General features: G+C 34.9%; 5 protein-coding genes and 1 pseudogene across 6 annotated transcripts; 4 read left to right on the top strand and 2 right to left on the bottom strand.

Moving 5' to 3' along the window:
* The first annotated feature begins 1,051 nt into the window (after positions 1-1,051).
* LOC123195771 (zinc finger protein 511) lies at positions 1,052-2,866 on the top strand. The gene is made up of 4 exons (XM_044609602.1): positions 1,052-1,271; positions 1,398-1,462; positions 1,591-1,789; positions 2,265-2,866. The coding sequence occupies exons 1-4, from the start codon at positions 1,143-1,145 to the stop codon at positions 2,622-2,624; spliced, it is 753 nt and encodes a 250-aa protein (XP_044465537.1). The 5' UTR covers positions 1,052-1,142; the 3' UTR covers positions 2,625-2,866.
* A 1,420-nt stretch (positions 2,867-4,286) lies between these two features.
* Positions 4,287-6,218, top strand: LOC123196782 (protein transport protein Sec61 subunit gamma). Its single transcript, XM_044610904.1, has 3 exons — positions 4,287-4,465; positions 4,558-4,674; positions 6,006-6,218. The coding sequence occupies exons 1-2, from the start codon at positions 4,372-4,374 to the stop codon at positions 4,671-4,673; spliced, it is 210 nt and encodes a 69-aa protein (XP_044466839.1). The 5' UTR covers positions 4,287-4,371; the 3' UTR covers position 4,674; positions 6,006-6,218.
* A 446-nt stretch (positions 6,219-6,664) lies between these two features.
* On the top strand, positions 6,665-8,293 carry LOC123196781. 2 transcript variants are annotated; one of them, XM_044610902.1, is made up of 4 exons: positions 6,665-6,805; positions 7,579-7,711; positions 7,871-7,950; positions 8,043-8,293. In XM_044610902.1, the coding sequence occupies exons 2-4, from the start codon at positions 7,598-7,600 to the stop codon at positions 8,113-8,115; spliced, it is 267 nt and encodes an 88-aa protein (XP_044466837.1). In that variant the 5' UTR covers positions 6,665-6,805; positions 7,579-7,597; the 3' UTR covers positions 8,116-8,293. The 2 variants fall into 2 exon arrangements, with proteins under 2 accessions (XP_044466837.1, XP_044466838.1); XM_044610903.1 differs by lacking the exon at positions 6,665-6,805 and having other exon boundaries at positions 7,541-7,711.
* A 1,059-nt stretch (positions 8,294-9,352) lies between these two features.
* LOC123196780 lies at positions 9,353-10,708 on the bottom strand (annotated as a pseudogene).
* A 658-nt stretch (positions 10,709-11,366) lies between these two features.
* LOC123196931 (probable methyltransferase At1g27930) lies at positions 11,367-12,617 on the top strand. Its single transcript, XM_044611080.1, has one exon. It carries the CDS (start codon positions 11,545-11,547, stop codon positions 12,424-12,426), a length of 882 nt encoding a protein of 293 aa, XP_044467015.1. The 5' UTR covers positions 11,367-11,544; the 3' UTR covers positions 12,427-12,617.
* Positions 12,618-13,001: 384 nt separating this feature from the next.
* Positions 13,002-17,408, bottom strand: LOC123195589 (mitochondrial import receptor subunit TOM20-like). The gene is made up of 6 exons (XM_044609382.1): positions 17,165-17,408; positions 17,002-17,080; positions 15,392-15,561; positions 15,237-15,284; positions 14,017-14,115; positions 13,002-13,542 (listed from the first exon to the last, which is right to left on the bottom strand). Exons 1-6 carry the CDS (start codon positions 17,258-17,260, stop codon positions 13,408-13,410), a joined length of 627 nt encoding a protein of 208 aa, XP_044465317.1. The 5' UTR covers positions 17,261-17,408; the 3' UTR covers positions 13,002-13,407.
* Positions 17,409-18,869: the final 1,461 nt, after the last annotated feature.

The following is an 18,869-nucleotide window of genomic DNA, read 5'->3' as shown; positions in this document are numbered from 1 at the left end:
AAGAGTAATGTCATATCTAATTATAGATTGGATTTATACTCTTAAACCAATTATTTTTTTCTTATATTGTGCATTAAGATAAAAAAAATGTTATGTGTATATATTTTTAGTATATAATTTAGGTACATAAATAATATATCATCTGGGTGTTATTTTATCTTCCCTATTTTGTCTTAAACTTTTGGAGAATTCTAATTAATATGGAATAGTTATTGTTAGGTCGAATGACTGTTTCCCACCCAAAGTTTGTTAAAATAACACTATTTTACTTTTTAAGTTTAAAAGTTTAGTTGTCTCTCTCCAATTGAGAGATGATTCCTAATAAGAATAGAGATGGGACAAAAATGAGAATTAGAGATAAAACAAATATGAGAATAGAAATATCTTCAACTTGTCTCATCTTTGGTTTGGCCCCTTCCTTGCACATCTTCTAAATCCTTAAATATTGAAATATTTTAAAAAATTTTGAATTATTATAAATACGCCTTATTATATAATAAATGTTTATTATTTTTTCTAGTGGAGATTAAAAGGAGAATTTTTTCTATGAGAATAGGAAGGGGAAGAGGAGCAAAATATTTTCTACAAGGAGGGAACAAAAAATTTTTATAATCCATGTATCAGGAACAAAGACGAGTACTTGGTTAATCGATCCATTTCTATTTTATTGTCATCTCTAAACTATGGTGTGATGGTGGTTTGCTATTGGCAAGGGAAGAGGGTGTTATGTGACCATGATTGTGGCAAGAGAAGGAGTTGAACATCTAACAATGTTATCCTCAAATCTGTTCAATCACATTGCCTTCTTTTAATTTGTCAGTTCCCCTGGGTATACCTATGAAGAACTATTAGATTAACTTGTTTAATTATTTATTTGTTAATCTAATTACATCCTAATGGAGCCCGGGATAAGTTTAATTTGTTGTGAGGGCTTCGGCCTTGGAAGTTGTCTCTTGGGTCAAGTAATGGACCCAGCCCACTTTCCAATACAAATCTCTCAATACGACGACGCTTTACTCTCTCTCTCTCCCCTACTTCAGAAGGGAAGACAAGTTCAAAATTGCAACGGAAAGCAAGAGACAAAAATAAAGCAAATCAATATCACAGATATTCTCTTGCTGGAACCACCACACCCGCGACCCATGGCTATGGTTATTGACTCTAATCTCGAATCTGGCTTCCCCTACTGGACTTCTGTTCGACGTCGTTTCGGTCCCGATTCTCCGTTCTTCGCTTCTGGCAACATCGAACGCGAACTTCTTGCCAAACAGGTTCTCATTCGATCTTTATTTTTTGTAAAATAACTGAAAAATGAATTTTGTTAGTTGTTGTGATTTTAGCCATTTCACTTGTTTAATAAATTGGCTGATACATTTTCTTTTTCTTTACTGTTTCAGATTGCGTTTGATTTAAGTGAAGATGAGAAGTGTCAAATTGCGAATATGGTTACTGAGGATGGCAGGTGTTAATTGTAATTTTGTTTATGTTTTTGCTTCTGCAGTATAATTTTCATTTTTGAATGAATTGAGTTAATGGGTTTGCTTAAAAAATATGCCTGTTGCTGAGTTGTGAAAATTGTGGTTGATTCAGGGGAGTTTGTTGTCCAATTGTGGGTTGTAATGCACGCTTGACCTCTTTGGAGGAGTTTGAAGATCATTATAATGCAAGGCATTCTGCATCTTGTTCAGTGTGCTCTAGAGTTTACCCTACCTCACGTCTGCTCAGCATACATGTATCTGAAGCTCATGATTCTTTCTTTCAGGCTAAAGTTGCACGTGGCTATGCTATGGTAACTTCTATTTGTTCATCATCTTTATGTTGGTTTTGCTATATTTAGTTCAGAATGATTAAATTATTTTCTGTTTCCTTCTGGTTGAGATATATTCTAATTACAATTTTTAGTTGGTAGTAGAAGTTGCTTTTTAATGTTACTTCACTGATCTCTTTTTGCTTCCCCGTTTACATCATTTGGAACAGTAATTATCTTGTATGCATATTCATTGAACATATCCATGGCACTTGTATTGTTTTTATCAACCTGAAGAGTATATTAATCTTATAGTTGAGGATGATGGATCAATGGATCATTTTGTTCTTAACAAGCACAAGTTCTTACTCATTCCCAGAATCAAAATAAATTATCTTAGTGAGCAACTGCAAAATGTTCCCAATATGTTGTTGAATGTGCTGTTTGGTATTTTTCTTGTATTCTGTCTTTCCAATTTGATGTAAGATAAATATGTTGCAATGTTTGTATGTGACAGTATGAATGCCTGGTTGAAGGCTGTGGGTTGAAATTCAAGAGCTATAAAGGCAGGCAACAGCATCTTGTAGACAAGCATAAGTTTCCCACTTCATTTGAGTTCTTAAAAATGTCCCATCCATCCAAGAAACAGAGGCAAAAGAACCAACATAAAGAAAACATACACAAGAAGGAAGCAATGGAAGTAGAAAATGAAACCATTGATGGCCTCGTTTCAGCAGTCTCAAAATTAAGCACTTCAGACTCCTCTCCTTCATCCATCAGCTTTGGTCGTCGCCACACTCGTGGCTTGACATTTGTGCCTCGAACTGTTCAGTGCGAAAGAAAGGCAGACTCCACGACAACTGGAGCAAAAAGATAACCATATTAGTCTAATTGAAACCTCATCCTTCGACTTCAGCAATGAACTCGCAAGCAGATTACAAGTTGGTGAAAGGATGTGTGAAGCCATGCTCATTGTTGTGAGAATTTCCATCTTATTTTGGTTTTATAGCCTTCCTTTTGAAAGTAATATTGGTTGCGTTATAATACAATTGATAACGAAGGATCACTTGATTAGTTTATTATTTGTATGAAATCATTGAGGAAGAAATTATGATTGCACATTGGTTTGTTTTTATTAACAGTTTAGTGGATAATGAGTATCAATTATACAACATTATTTTTTATTATAAATTTATGAAATTTTATTGATTAATTATTAGAAAAATCAGGGTAAACTATCATTATAATTAGGGAATTGCCATTTGATAATATTAAATTAATAACTAATTCTATAATATTTTAGAAACGCTGGAAGACTTATTCTCACTTAAAGTATAGTGAAATTTAAAATTTTTATCCTCAAATTTTTAAAAATTTAAACATTCCTTTATAAACAAATTTCTATTAAAAATCTCAATTAAGATTAGAAATAAAACTGTTATTTACTAAAAAATTTAAAATTTTATCATATTTTTCTTCCAAGTTTAGAAATCTTACAATTTCCCTTTAAACCCAAAGTTTAAAAACTAACAAATACCTCTTTAGAGTTTGTTCTTTTTCTCTTGTCTTTGGTCGTCGGTCGTCCTCCTTCCTACCTTATCTCTGTCTCTGATCATTCTCTCTTCTCTCTTTGGCCATCTTTGATTGAAATGATGAAAAAATAATATTTTAGAAATGGCGGAAAGATTTATTCCCACCGAAGGTATGATGAAATCTCAAACTTTCACTCTTCAACTTTCAAAAACTCAAACATTCATAAACAAATTTATATTAAAATTCTCAATTAGGGTTAAAGATAAAATCATCATTTACTAAAAAATTTAAATTTTTATCATATTTTTTTCTCCAGGTTTAAAAATCTTATAATTTTTTCTTAAACTCAAAGTTTGAAAATTGACAAATACCTCGTAGAGTTTGCTCCTCTTCTCTCTGACGTCGATTCGTCATCTTTGACTATTAGTCGTCCTCTCTCCTACCTTATCTCTCTCTTTGATTACTCTCCCTTTCCACTCCGGCTGTTTTTGACTAAGATGAAGATGAAATACCATCTTCATCTCGGTTGAAGACGACTAAAAAAGGAAGGGAGAGTGACTGGAGGGAGAGACAAGATAGGAGGGAGGATGGCTGATGGCCTGAGACAATGAATTTGCATCGGAAAGAAGAGAAACAAACTCTAAGAAGTATTTGCAATTTTCAATTTCAAACTTTAGATTAGGAGAAAATTATAAGATTTCTAAACCTGTGAAAGAAAATGTGATAAAACATTTATTTTTTAAATTTTTTAGTAAATAACAAATTTATCCCTTATCATAATTAAGATTTTTAATAAGTATTTAGATTTTTGAAAATTAAAAAATACGAGTTTGAGATTTTACTATGCATTGGGTTAGAATAAGTCTTTTGGCCTTTAGAAACCACCATAAAATGGGCGTAATTTAGGCAGTAAACGACAGCGTTCCACGACTCCGACAACACCAACAGTGAGAACGGGGGCATTTTGGTCAAACCAAAGAAAAAAAATATCGCTATATCATATTCATACCTACAGCGCTCCATTCAATTCCGCAGATCTATAATTCCAGTATCCCTCAATTGGTTCATTGATTCGCTAGATCAATCGTCAAATGGATGCCATAGACAACGTGTTTGATCCACTCAGAGATTTCGCCAAGGACAGCGTTCGCCTGGTCAAGAGATGTCACAAGCCCGATCGCAAAGGTAATTTACTTTTTTTTTTCCTTATCAAAACCAATTGTTTATTGTTTGAGTATGCTACTTTTTTTATTTCGGATTGGATCGAAATTTCTTAGAATTCACCAAGGTGGCATTCCGCACGGCGATCGGATTCGTGGTTATGGGATTTGTGGGTTTTTTCGTGAAGCTCATATTCATCCCCATCAACAACATCATTGTCGGATCTGGTTAAGGTGCGATTGCTTGTTTTATTCTTTTTATTCTAATTTTATTTATTTAATTGTTTGTTTGCATGCATGCTTCTTTACAGTTTATCTCCAGATTAGAATTTATTATTCTGTTGAAATTATGAAGCAAATATCTAATTATTGTGTTAATTCGTTAAGTCTTTAGGAGGCGTGTACAAACTAAGAATGATCGATTGATAATTTCGGGATATGGTTAAATCTTTGCCTCAAGAAGTGTTTGATTAAATCATTTTTGTTTTGTTATCAAATTTTCAGGATTACCGATACCCCTTTTTTGATTATATAGGGAAATCCAGGAAAATTTGTGCTATTGTTCAGATTTATATTATGCCTCATAACTATGTCATGCATTTCATTATTTGCAATCAAAATTGTTTTGCGTTGATAATTAAATCTAAGATTTTCCTGTTAATTTTGTGCTTAAGGAAACATGGGCTTTTATCAATTGAATTGAAAATTTCAAATTTGTTATGTTTTGGTTATATGAATGTTCACACTCTCAGAGAAGTTGAAAAACATGACCGATTGAATTACAGTGACTTGAATGAAATATATTCTGTGGTCAATTAGATATTAATCAACATAATTGGGTTTTTTGAGCTTTCTTTGTGACAAAATAGATATTGTTTTTATTAAAAAGAGGGCTGCATATGTTGAAACCAGGAAGTGCCTGTTCTCTATTTGAAAATTCTAGTCTTTGTGTAAACAGCTTTTTCAATAAAAGATTCTATGCAGTTTACATAGAGATGATAATTTTTTTACTGCATATGGATTGGCACATTGATTGATAGGAGGAGGCTGCATCATAGACCAACCTAGATAAATGAAGAAATATATCTAAACGAGATGTGAACAATGTTCGACTTATTGAACATAACTGCAAACTATTAATAAGTGTTAGATGATTCAGAATGTTAAATTTATCATGCATGCCTCTACCATTTGCTCCTTGAGAGATCGTTTTTTCATAGTGCAGATGTGAATTGATGGTATATTGAAAGCTTAATTGGATGGAATGGACTGATTCTTAGTGCATATTAGGACTTTATTGTTTGGGGCAGTATTTGTGATTTTTATAAGAAGTTGCATATTAGTGCCCTTTGCTTTTGCTGTGAACTTTCTGAGCATGTATAAATGTTCATCTCAATATAGTACCTAGGTTGACATGACTAAGTTTAGATAAGTAGTTTTTCTTTATATATAGGCAGTGATTTATGGTTTCGGTTTTGCTTGAAAAAGTTCATCCTTTTGCTTTTGCTCTTCTATTGTTCAATAGTCTATAGTAAGTTAAAACATACCAAATCTTTGACTTGCAGGTTGAATGGAATTGCTGGCCTTTGAGATGTGAAGCTGTCCTCAAAATGGTGAAAGAGAGAAGAATTTTTTGAGTCTTTAGGGTTTTCTTAGGCTTTACTTAATTTAAATGCCTCAGCTAGACTGATTTATCTCATTCATGTTTTTGCTGAAATGTTTTTGTCTTTATGATACTTCAGTTTGATCTTTATACTCATGTTAATTCATTTCTATCCTCCTCTGCGCCAAAGTGGTTCCAAATTTTCAATCCAAATGTACAAGAATCAGTCGGGTGGAAGCCTATTTTTGTTCTCAAAGTGGATACATGTACGATTACTCTTTCGAATTTAAGGTACTTTTGCCAAGAACAGTTCCAATTCAGAATAAAAATTCAGTCATAATGTAACGTTGAACACCAAGTCTTCTCTGAAAAAGAAAATTATACGTCTAGGCTCAAACATCGCCACATCTCAGCTGGAGTTCATACCAAATCATGTTTCACAAAATGAGAGAATCCATTACACAATGTAATCTTTTTCATTGTGTCATGATAATGAAAAACCATAAATGACAGTAAAGAAAGTGAAGAAAAAAAATAGAAAAAAGCCATTACATCTGCCACATCATCAAAATGCCATGTCAGTCTACATATTAGAAAAACAGCTATGAGTCAATCCATATTTTCTTTCTCTTCTAGATTGAAACACTGCCGTTGAAGTTTCTCTTTGTCTTCCTGTGTGAGCACTGTTGGTTTCCTCTACTACCATTACTGTCAGTTTCCCTCTACCATTTAACAGAAGCTTCGAAACCAGTTGTTTTCACGGTAACATCAAACCCTTCTCCTTGTTTAATTTTATTTTTAAGGAAAACCAATCTTTCACATTGTTTTCAATTGCGCTTAGTATTTGTTTGTCTATTAAGAAAACGTGAGAAATCAAAGAAAATTAGAGATTCTAAAATATTCTCATTTATTTTTATGGGTAATCCTTTTTCTTTTGTAAAATGGTTTGAAAGAGTTATTTTTTAATCGATATGATGTTTTATAGGGTATTAATCTTATTCATATTTTGATTGAAGGTTAAAAAACTTATATTAGGTTGTATCGTAATGTTATATTATAGATTGTTGTGTTACAAAGTGTTCGATAAAATGGCTCTATGACACTACCTGATGTTTGCAATATTTTTTTTTTTTTCTCTAGGCTTAGTTGATGATATAAACAATTACATATAGTTTTTGCATATAATAAAATTTTATATATATATATATATATATATATATATATATATATATATATATATTTTAAGTATATAAATAATTTTAAATAAAAAATAAAAAAATATATAATTATGGGATAATATTTATAAATAGATACCTATTTATATATTCAAAATACACATGCATAAAATTGTTATTACTTAAAAAGAGTTATCATTTTCTGCAAAATGGATCAATTTTAATTTTTAAGTCAAAGAAATTTCATAATAGGGATAATTTTGTCCAACCGTAATCTCTTGGTCACAAAGGTATGACCTGGTCTGATGGACATTTTTATACACCCTCCCAAATGGCTCATTTTAGTTAATTACCCTGCAGCCCTCAGTAGTGAGAAAAGATGAGCGAGACAAGACCAGTGCCAAGGAGAGAGAGCCCATGGGGAATGCCAGAGGGTGAACATCGTCAACCCAAAGCTCACAGATGTAACGATCGAGCTGAGGATGTTATCCAAGTATGTCTTTTACCTTCCTTTTCTCCTCTATTATCCCCACCTTCTCGAACTGTAATCTGCAGATTCTTGTGGGCATGTTGATTTGGTCCTTTAATGATATTCTATGATGCCAACTTCAGTTCGTGTCATTTTAATTCTGATTGGTTGGGTATTATGTAGGCTTGTTTTGAGGGGAACCCATTTAAGACAGTTCCGGGGCCTTTTAAACTCTTTTGGAGGTGCATGCGATCGAAACCCGGGTAAGTGCTAAATAATATCATTATTCATCTTGTTGATGCTTGACATTCAATTGAAATGAGAATAAATTTGTATGCAATTTGTAATCGTGCAGAGAGGAACCAACAGAGCCATACACTTATTTGCAACTGGATCCCCCAAAGAGAGAGGAGGTTAAACTTGAGTGAAATCCTTTCGTACAATCCTGCTATAGCTGTTTGGTATTAGCTTTTCTACTTCAAGCAATTTTTATTATGGTACTAAGTATCGTTTTTAGCCCATGTTTATAATGTGGTGTGGCACTCATAAATTTTAGTCTTTTCTGATTAATAATGAAACTCATCGAGAGGACCGAGTTTATTATCATCTGTGATTTTATTTGGTGCAAGATAATTGCATTGAGGCAAAATGATTGCATCCTATAATTTGTCTAATGAATCACCTTTTGGTAAAAAATATTCATCACCATTAAGAATATGTGCCTTTGCATCATGATATGGATGATGTGCCTTCAATTGATTGAATTAGTTTTTTTCACTACTTTTTCATCAAATGATTCATATTGGATTGGACATGATTTTGATATTGTGACTATGAGGTTAGGCTTGTTGATCCCTCCTATCTTTTGTTGTGTCAGGCTTATGTTTGTAATAACTTTTTTTTATTTTTTTCGGTTCAACTTGAAGTGTGAGAATCAAAGAAGTGATTATTCATTGAATGTTGCTTTAATATAAGAGGAAGTTTGATGAGACTTATATGCATATGAGATCCCTCCGGATAGACGATAGATGATTGAATTGTTTAGTTTTATTTTTATGATAAATTATCACCATAACTTACAAGGTTAGCAATTGAACTAGGAAAGAAATGCATATGTTAAAATCACATGTAATTACATTATATTGAGTAGTGCGCTATATATTTTCACCTTGGAAATAGTTTGGACTTCAGAGTTCATGTTTTCTGGTAAGTAACTCATTCTCTCATTATCTGTGTTTTGGCACATTTTTCACCAGCATGCCATGAAATACCTTCTGAAAATTATTTATCATGTTAGAGCTAGTATTATTCTCTTTTAATGTTATTCACTCCTAACATTCCCATTTTTGATACTGTTGTGTAAATTATGTACCATTGTATGTTCATATTACTGATGTTGTATTTATATGATTCACCCTGTTTTAAAGGAATGAACTAATGTGGGGAGAAACTGAAATGCAAAAACATTTAACTTGTTTTTTTTTTGTTTTTCTATATCTTCCTCCAAAATTGCTTAACAGTATAAACATTATTCATAAACGGAGATGTGGGCTGGAACAGCCTCCACCTTTCTCCGTCATGACTTATTTGCTGGACTGACAATTTAATAGTTTCCAACAAGTGATTGATCTGATCAAACCAGCTCTTCTATGCACAAATCGAACTCTAGAAATCAATAATAGGCTCACCAATGGCGAGCTTTCACTCCAGTGCCCAAGTATGTCAAACAGTTTTGCTGTGATGAACTTGAAGATCTTGTTTACATTAATTTTCTAGGTTGCAGTTGAAAAGAAGAGTGTTGCATTGAGGGCCTTGGCATATGCTCTTGCCTGTCACCACCACAACATAAGATATTGAACTAAACTATGAGAAGGCCTAAAGCTAACACCATATTGTTTAACTTGTAACTTGTTTGAGATAAAAGAAGAGAAGATTCATGTCTCAAAGTGGGTAGGCATAGTATTGCTATTGTTTAATTGCTCTACTTTACAAATTATATTGTTGCATTAGGCTACACAAAGAAGAGGTGCTGTATGCATCTTTACTGCTCAACACAAATGAAGAACACGTATAGGCAGCTGAATGAAATCGTCAAATTTGGTACCAATCAAAATTGGAATTGCAGTCTACAAGAGGAATATGACTGTGAGACTTGGTTATATGAACACAAGTGGAATTAGACTAAACATATATAATACCTGATTATATTTTCTTGCTTGCTGATACCAGCTGATGAGAGTGCAACCATTGCAAAGAAATCAAATAAACCCTCTTATAATTTATAATAAAAAGATCAGATGACAAATTCATAACAAACTTCTTCAAGGTTTGGTGACTGGTTAGATCAAACATATACAGAATTGCTACCAAGTCCTTGCAGGCGTTAGGAAGATGATCCCAAGATTTTCCATCTCCTGCGTATCCACCAAAACGTTTGAAAAAAGATCTTACAGAAGAGCAGAGCATTTTGATCAGCTAAAATGTTACCTCCCACTTCCCAGATTGAGTATGAAATGCGTGCCCCGCTAACCAACAAATTTTTTTCCATCAAATTCAATCCCGCACTCTGCAAACCACCCTGTTCATGCTCATTTCCAATTCCCCCACAGATTTTTCCTTCAAACAAACAACACTTATACAAGTATTATAAGTGTATATATATGTGTATATATTCATAAAACCAAATTATATATACACAGTGATCATTTTTGTACTAGAAAACTAGTCTTTCCCGTTTCACAATCACCCAAAAGACTGATCTTCAAAGCGACCAAATCTGAATCTAAATGGTGATGTTGGGAATGACAAACTGATTGGGCCGCACCGCATGTGGCAACATCCAGTACCGAATAGGCTTTCCTATGGAACATATAATAATGTTATCCCAAAAACATCCAGAGCAACTTCTGAGAATCAAAACACTGCGATGAATTCTACGCTTAAGGTTGAAATGAACAATTTTTCTGGTAAACTGAGCCATACTTTCTTCTTTTGTTAAAAAAAAAAATTATAATAAAATTGATGGCCTCAAGAAGGTGGTGATTCTACGTGGCCATGAAAATGGAAACTAGGCATTTTGTCTATCATACTTTCCAAAAATAGGTTTACAACTATCTTCTCCCATCAAGGTGACTACTTAACGGGATCTTTGACAACATCCAACTTCGTTAACTATTACTCCACATTTCTTCCATTTTCTAACTCACCCTGTTTCTACATCTTTTTTTTTTTTTAAATTGAATTTCAAACAAGTGCATTTTTCTTTTAATGGTTCACCCATTTCTGGATAACCTGATGTTAAACGAAAAAAGGCAATTCAAAAGAATTAGATTGTTTCCAACAAATTTAAGGGGCTGTGCCGCAGACTCCCTTTTTTATTTACACAGACTGTAGGTCATGCCCGTCTGTTAGACACAATCCGTTAAAAAATAATAATAAATATAAATAATTAAATCATAATTATATAAAAATATATATAATTTGATAAGCTAACTTGACAAGTCTTAACACGGCTCGCGGGCACAATGAGTAATGTTATAATCATGTACAAAGAAAAAGAATATTTATGTTGCTGTTTTCATGTTATTTTTAAATAATTTGAAATATAAATAAAATTTGTTAATTTTGAACATAGATTATTTTCTTTTATATGCATACATACATACATACATACATACATATTTATACATTTTACCATGCATTTGAAATGAAGAGGCAGGCATGGTGATCCGTCTCTAACTCCAAATAAATATCTTGAATTGAATGGTTCCCTTCATATATCAATTTTTTTTCCGCACCAAAAGTAGACAACCTGCTTATCAATTTCTTTTTTTTTTTTTTTCTGAGTAATTTACTCCATGAAGAACACTTCGACTACTCGCCATTTCGTCGTTGAAAAGCCACTCTTCCTCGGCGTTATCCTCACCATTGCCATGACCGGTGCCCTTCTCATCACCGGCTTAAGCAAAACAATCAACACCTCGTTCGCTTGCCTCTACACCAGAGACGGTGCCGTTGCATCCGCCGCCGCCATGCGTACCCAGCTCCTCGCCGTCATCCACTACGCCACCTCTAAGGACATCCCCGCAATAACCTTCCCCGAAATTCGCGCCTCCTTCGACGTTCTCCTCAACCTCGCCCCGTGCAACTTCCTCGTCTTCGGCCTCGGCCACGACTCCCTCATGTGGGCCGCTTTGAATCCACGTGGCACTACCTTATTCCTCGAAGAAGATCCCAAACTCGTGCACAAAATCCTCGCACGCGCCCCTGCGTTGCGTGTCCACACGATAACCTACAGCACACAGCTCTACGAGGCTGACCATCTCATCAACTCTTACAAGTCCGAGAAAAACTGTTTGCCTCCGCAGGTGCACCTCCGAGGCAACGCCAGGTGTAAGTTGGCGTTGAGCGAGTTGCCGGATGACGTGTATAACAGAGAGTGGGATGCTATATTCATAGATGCGCCACGTGGTTATTACGCGGAGGCGCCGGGGAGGATGGCGACGGTGTTCACAGCTGCAGTCATGGCGCATCGGAGAACGAGGAGCGGTATGACGCACGTGTTCTTGCACGACGTAGATAGGAAGGTGGAGAGAATGTACGGGGAGGAGTTTTTGTGTAGGAAATATTTAGTGAAGGCGGTGGGGAAATTGTGGCATTTTGCGATACCGCCGGGGGTTAATGTGAGTAAGACTAGGAGCAAGCGGACGCTTGGGACGCCGCCGTTTTGCCAAGATTGAAGTAGGAGAAGGTAGATCAATTTATTCCTTCAGATTAACGATTTTTTTTTTTTTTTTTGGAGGATTGAGCTCTACAGTAGGAAATATAGCTTCTGTTTTTGTTGTTTTAAAAATGAAGTTAAATTTGCTATATAGAATGTCGTTTTTTATTGTAGATTGATCATAAATAAAGTTGGTATTGTTTTACTGCATGTTAGACATTCAATCCAAATACCGTACAAGTAACTCGCGCTTGAATTTACACCCGGATTATAATTTAATCAATTTGATGATGATCCGAGGCCCAAACGGACGATGATCCGAAGCCCAAATGCACGTAAATTTACTTATCTATCCAAGAATGTGAGGAAGAAGAAGAGTTTTTGGCATTTTGCATATAAATTATTGCACTGAGGAGTTGAGTGTAGTTTTGAGACCTTAAATACAGTCCCGACTGCCCAACCTCCCTCAACTGTCATGAACAATAATGTAAAATGATAAATTGGGCATAGGTCAAGTCACCCCATCATAGGCGGACCAGCCCAATACTTTGATTATGTGTGCATGTTGCAGTTCTATCAAAAGTGATCAAGTTCTGAAGCCAAATACTATTCACATATTCTCCTATGATTCTCAAAAGCATAATGAGTTTACAATCCAATCCTATCACTAAATATTTAGTTCAATCCAATCATACATTGACTTCCCAAAAGTAACCTAATATTATAATTAAGAAGTTGACTGTCGGTTAGAACTCTGCAATTCTGATAAATTGTCATTTCGACACGAGACTTTAGACACAAATTCAACCCCCCGTAATTTCAAAAAAAAAAAAATCATATAGATGATAGCTCTCTAAAACTTATTTATGGGTTTACAAAGGAAAATCACTACTAAGATCAATAACTGAAAAAAACGATACTTGACATGAGATTCTCAATTCTCCAAAAATCAACTCGATAGACTAACTGATACTGAATCTCCAAAATGAATGTTCTTCACTTATCTGGGTGGAGGGGAAGGTGGTGGAGGCATGTGCGATTTTGCAAATCCCACCCATGCAACAATGCCAACAGCAAGGATCACCCATCCAAAAATGTCGTACTTGAGATCACTGCTTTTCTTCTTTTTTGAACTCTGCCAAAGGTAAGAGGGTAAAGAATCATGTCAGGAAGATTGCCTGAATATGTCAAAATAAGGCACATAAAAATCTAATAAGAATGCACGTGCTGCTAGTAAGTTAGAAAATTCAATTCATATGAATTAACCAAAGCACCGGTTTCACATATACACCACTATTCTCAAATGTAGAAACACAGAGATTAACTTCTAAAGATACAAATGGAACCCCATATTTACCATGTTCTCCTAAATGAACACATTAACAGACATGACAGAGATCCAAGACCCAGGATCTAACCAGACTTTCCTCCAAACCACTCATTTTTTTTTTCTTTTGACAGGATACAGTTAACCATTGCTTTAAAAATTATTGGTATCAGTGTTTCAAGAATAAAATTAAAATATTATAACATCATTAATAGTAGAATACCCAAAAATGCAGGCATGCATACCACAAGCAAGAAATAAAAGAAAAGCCTTAGGCGTCACCTTTGCACTTGATGAAGTAGAAGAAGGACCAGCACTAGCTCCCATAGCTTGCTGAGCTAAACCACCATGCTTATGGATCTCCAAGTGTATTTCTGGAGCCTATGGAATTGAACAAATTGAAATATGTCATTTCCAGCAGAGAAAATTTACTCCAGAAAAGATGAGCACAACTAAGCCATGATAGACTGAAAGAAAATAAGAAAAGGCTAGCACTGCAAATAATTTACTTCTACCATTTCTATTAACAATGAGTCATAAAATGCCCCATGTCAAAAAACAGGTAGATCTTAAACAAAAAATTTGCTTCACAACAATTTACGCCATCAATTTAAGAAAGAAGAATCATCAAAAGACTCACATGCATGAAAAAATTTGGACAAATAATTCCAACGTACCCAAGCCTAATGGAACCAAACAGCTGCTAAAGCATGAAGCAGTTACATTAGAAAGATCTGGTTCTTGACTAACACTAAAGTGCATCCAGAGACTGTTTAAAGGTTTATCCGCTTCATTTTAAATTTTAACTTCACAGAAAAAAATTACATGTCTTATTCAGATGAAAAACAAAAAATAAAATACTTAGTTTGGAGAAATTAATCATTTATTGCATCAAAACAAAAATGGGACCTCCATCTATATAATTTATGAAGATACCTCCAGCATGAATAAATGCTTATTTTACTTGCAATCTCCCATTCATGACATTAGCCACTCAACATTTCAAAAAGTTCTAACTATTCAACTAAAACTCTTCACTGAAAACTCAGCCACTGAATGACATAGACAAGTTTGCAACCTCACATAAAACCCCACAGCAAAGAGTAATTGGATTTATATATTATACAAAATCATGACAAGAACCAAACAGTAATAGACACAAAGAGAGGTTAGAAAAGTGCATTATTTAGTAGAAAAAAAGTAGCTTTTGCATATCCAGAGGGGCCTCATTTGCCTGTGTAACAGGATCAAAAGCAGTGACAATGATCAAATGCTACAAACTTAAGAAGTTAATATATAGGTAGCCCAGAGAGACTAAAACCACAGGGATAAAAATCCAAGCAACAACAAAATTTGAAACCCCAACCCCTCTTCTTGTCAAGTAGAATCTCAGCCTAAACTTGCTACAAATTTTACAAGGTAACGCCTTTAAAAAGACATCCAATTCACATATAAGATAAAGGAATGATAACCAACAAGAGTGAATGATGGATCGAGAGTACCTTTGCAGCCACTTCTAAAGACTTCTGATACAGTTCATTTGAAGGATCCTACAAAACACAAAATTATTCAATCTCACATCTAAACTACATCACTGTGAGCTTGCATTAAGGCACCAAGAAGGGAAAGGAAAAGGAGAGAGAGAGAGAGACTATACCTCGTCAACAGCTTGCTGAAAGTACTGAGTTGCCTTGTTGAAATACTCTTTAGCCTCCTCAAAGTCGGGAGTCAAAAAAGCATGAGAAGTATATGCGTTACCCAGGCACCATAATGTATCATGTCTGTTGGGGCTAACCATCAATGCCTCCTCTAGCTTCGAAACGGCATCTGTTATAGTAAATTATAATCCCATACCATCATATTAGCACTCTAAAAAACTCACTTGCCAATCAATTAACTACACCATTAACAACTCACTCCCAAAGCATAAAGACAATATCAAGAAGGGAGAAGGACTATTTCCCACCCAACTTTTGATGCATTTTCACATTGGCACCCACGGCAGATGAAAATCCAGTTTTCCCACCTGTGACCAAACTGCCGTCCAATTTTTCAGTTAGGGACAGAGGCAAAATCGTCATTTGCTATTTAAAACCTTTAAACTTTTAAATTTTACCGTTTCCCCCCTCCAGGTTTTAAAAACTAATAACTAACCCATCCTCAAAGTTTGAAAAGTTTAATTTCACCCCTGGGGTTTGCTCCTTCTCCGGCCACCATCGACGGCCGACGCATTCGATCGATCTCCCATCTCCGACTACAAAGGACGACGAAGGACGACCCTTCGTCGCCCAGATCTGGACGACGAAGCGTTGTCCAGATCTGGAAGAACAGACGAAGGACGACGCTTCGTCGTCCTTCGTCGTCGCGTCTTCCAGATGCGACGAGCCACGAAGAGAGAAGAGAAGAGACCTTCGTCGAAGCAGACATCCCAGATCTGGACGACGAGCGACGAAGGGAGGTCTCTTCGTCGCATCGTGCGACGAAGAGATCTCCGTCTCTTCGTCGCACGGTGCGACGAAGAGACGGAGATCTCTTCGTCGCACCACCGCCGTCGCACCAGGAGAAGGAGGAGGTCGGTGACGACGCCGGAGAAGACGTTGGGAGATGAGGTTGAAGAATGGGGGTGAAATGCTAGTTTTGAAAGTTATGGGGGGCGGCTGTATTTTAAAAAATATGGAAACCCTAGGTTTGAGGGTGAAAATGTTAGTTTTTAAAGTTTAAAAACTTTAGGTAAGGTGAAAATGTTAGTTTCTAAAACCTAAGGGGGGTGAATGGTAAAACCCTCACATCAATTTTGAGAAATTAAATTAAGGGGTATTTTGGTCATTTCATCTAACAAGGGTAAAATGGACATTTTACCCTTATGCAAACAGATATCATCCATTTTAACAGCTCATGGGTGGGAAAACTGGATTTTCATCTGCCGTGGGTGCCAATTTGAAAATGCATCAAAAGATGGGTGGGAAATAGTCCTTCTCCCTATCAAGAACTTACTCAATAACATATTTCTTGATTTCTAATTAAAAAGACGCCAAAACTTGGCATAAAAATGAAAGGTAATTGTAATGTTAAACTGGTTAAATTTATCAATCATAAGTTCTACATTACTATTCATATCATGTTATCAATTTTCAGCTAAATGGCACTAATATTACGTATCACTATTCTATCTCACCAATTTGACTCTAACGTTACCCAATTGCATAGCTTTGGATGACAAAGCAATCCCGAAAAATGAAACAATTACTGTATAAAAGATAAAAGTACCTAAAATCATCTTCTTCGAATCTGGAATATTTTGAAACTGAGACAACTCTAGCAGAGCCCCTCCCCATTTCGTTAAATTCTGCAACCAAACAAACCGAGGTTAAACCATGAAATAAAACATCACGGACAAAAATAAATAAAAAACTAAATAATGAAGACAAACATCGGCGTCGAGAGGGTTCTTGGCGTATGTAGCTTCTGCGGTTTTGCGAGCGAGCTCAAACATAAGCAACCTATCGAAATCGCTTTGCATGTCCATGGCTTCCGTCTTGCTCTCTCGTAAAGGGTCTTGTACGGACAAATGATCCAAACAACGACCGCGTCCGTCTGTGTTGTAAGTTGTAACCCTAGTGAGAGAGCAGGGATGAAAGTTGCAGCTTAAGTCGGTTTGAGATTTATGGTCAAGTTACAATTTTTAAAAAGGAGAACAACCATGTCCACCCCTATTTTATTCGAATGACCCTTTGCCCTGTTTACCTTTTTAAGACTACAGTTTTTCACCTTTTATTCAATTTTTTTCGGTCCACTCCAATAATAAACAATTTGAAAATTTTTTCTGAATTGTTAACTAGTGAGTTTGGCAGCAATCCCACCGTGAGACAATAATACCTCGTTTCATATATATACATACACGTAAGAGAGAGTCTTAAATATAAAACATGATAAACTTAGGGTTAGATTCGAATCAAACCAAGTTTAAGCTTAACTCAGTTTACATCTAATTGAGCTTGAGCTCGTGAAAATCAAGCTCAAATTCAGTTTGGCTCATTTTCCATTATGAAAACGACATCGTTTTAATACATATTGATTAAAACGATGTCGTTTTGTATCAAAATTTTTAATTAAGAAAATTTGACAAAGCTCAACTAAGCTTATATAGGGTTGGCTTAGTTCGAGTCCAACCCTAAACTTATAGTTAAATTGGTATGCAAAAATAATAATTGAATTAAACCTCATAAATAAACCAAATCATTCATAAAAAATAGTATGAAAATACAAGTCCAAGTGAAAATGTGTATGAAGTCTAAATCATAATCTCACTAAAGTCCACTACGCAATCCATAACATAACATAGAAAAGGACATAAATACCCCTTTTTATGCAAACTCCTCAAGCTAGATCGTTGACTCCCCATTTGTCTTGTTACTCGTCTCACCTACTTGTAAAACCATAAATAAAGAAACGTATAAGCGTTATAACACTAAGTAAGTAGATGACTTATGAAGACACCTCAAACATAACAAGTTTAAAATGCATTCTTAAGTTGAATTGAATTTTTATATCGCATATGGTCTACCCTCGGATGTTTTTTGGCATTTTAGATGCCTACCCGATTATACTATAACATAACTTATGTCTTAACTCCGTAGACACTATCATTTTAGATGACTATTTCTGATAGAGATATGACTATTTCTAATATCATTTTAGATGACTATTTTATATAATGAAAAATTAATTGGATACCAAACTCTTGACCTTGGACATCTCAAATGTTTTGTGAAAGTATACTAAACAATATCTCATATCTCTATTACTACTAGTGCATATAGTATAATACAATCAAACTTTAGCTAGACCGAACGTCAATACCCTGATCACACAAGAAACTATACTAGATTTCTTTTAAAAAATTTTGCTAAAACATATATACTAGCTAGACCTAGCCTTGTAACATGAAACATAAATTTCTAAATGCAATATCATGTAAACACCTAATCATATGATATCATATCGTTATTTATATATATACTATTATAGTTTTACAAAATGCATTAGACAATCAAAGTTCAAAACTTTCTGCCGCCACATTATTGACATTTTAAGCTAAGTTTAATTTCGAGTTGTGCCCAAATTTTTGTGCACAA

The sequence above is a fragment of the Mangifera indica genome, chromosome 14 (genome assembly GCF_011075055.1).
Source record: "Mangifera indica cultivar Alphonso chromosome 14, CATAS_Mindica_2.1, whole genome shotgun sequence".
NCBI classification, from domain to species: domain Eukaryota; kingdom Viridiplantae; phylum Streptophyta; class Magnoliopsida; order Sapindales; family Anacardiaceae; genus Mangifera; species Mangifera indica.
This window is presented reverse-complemented; position numbering and strand designations above follow the sequence as displayed.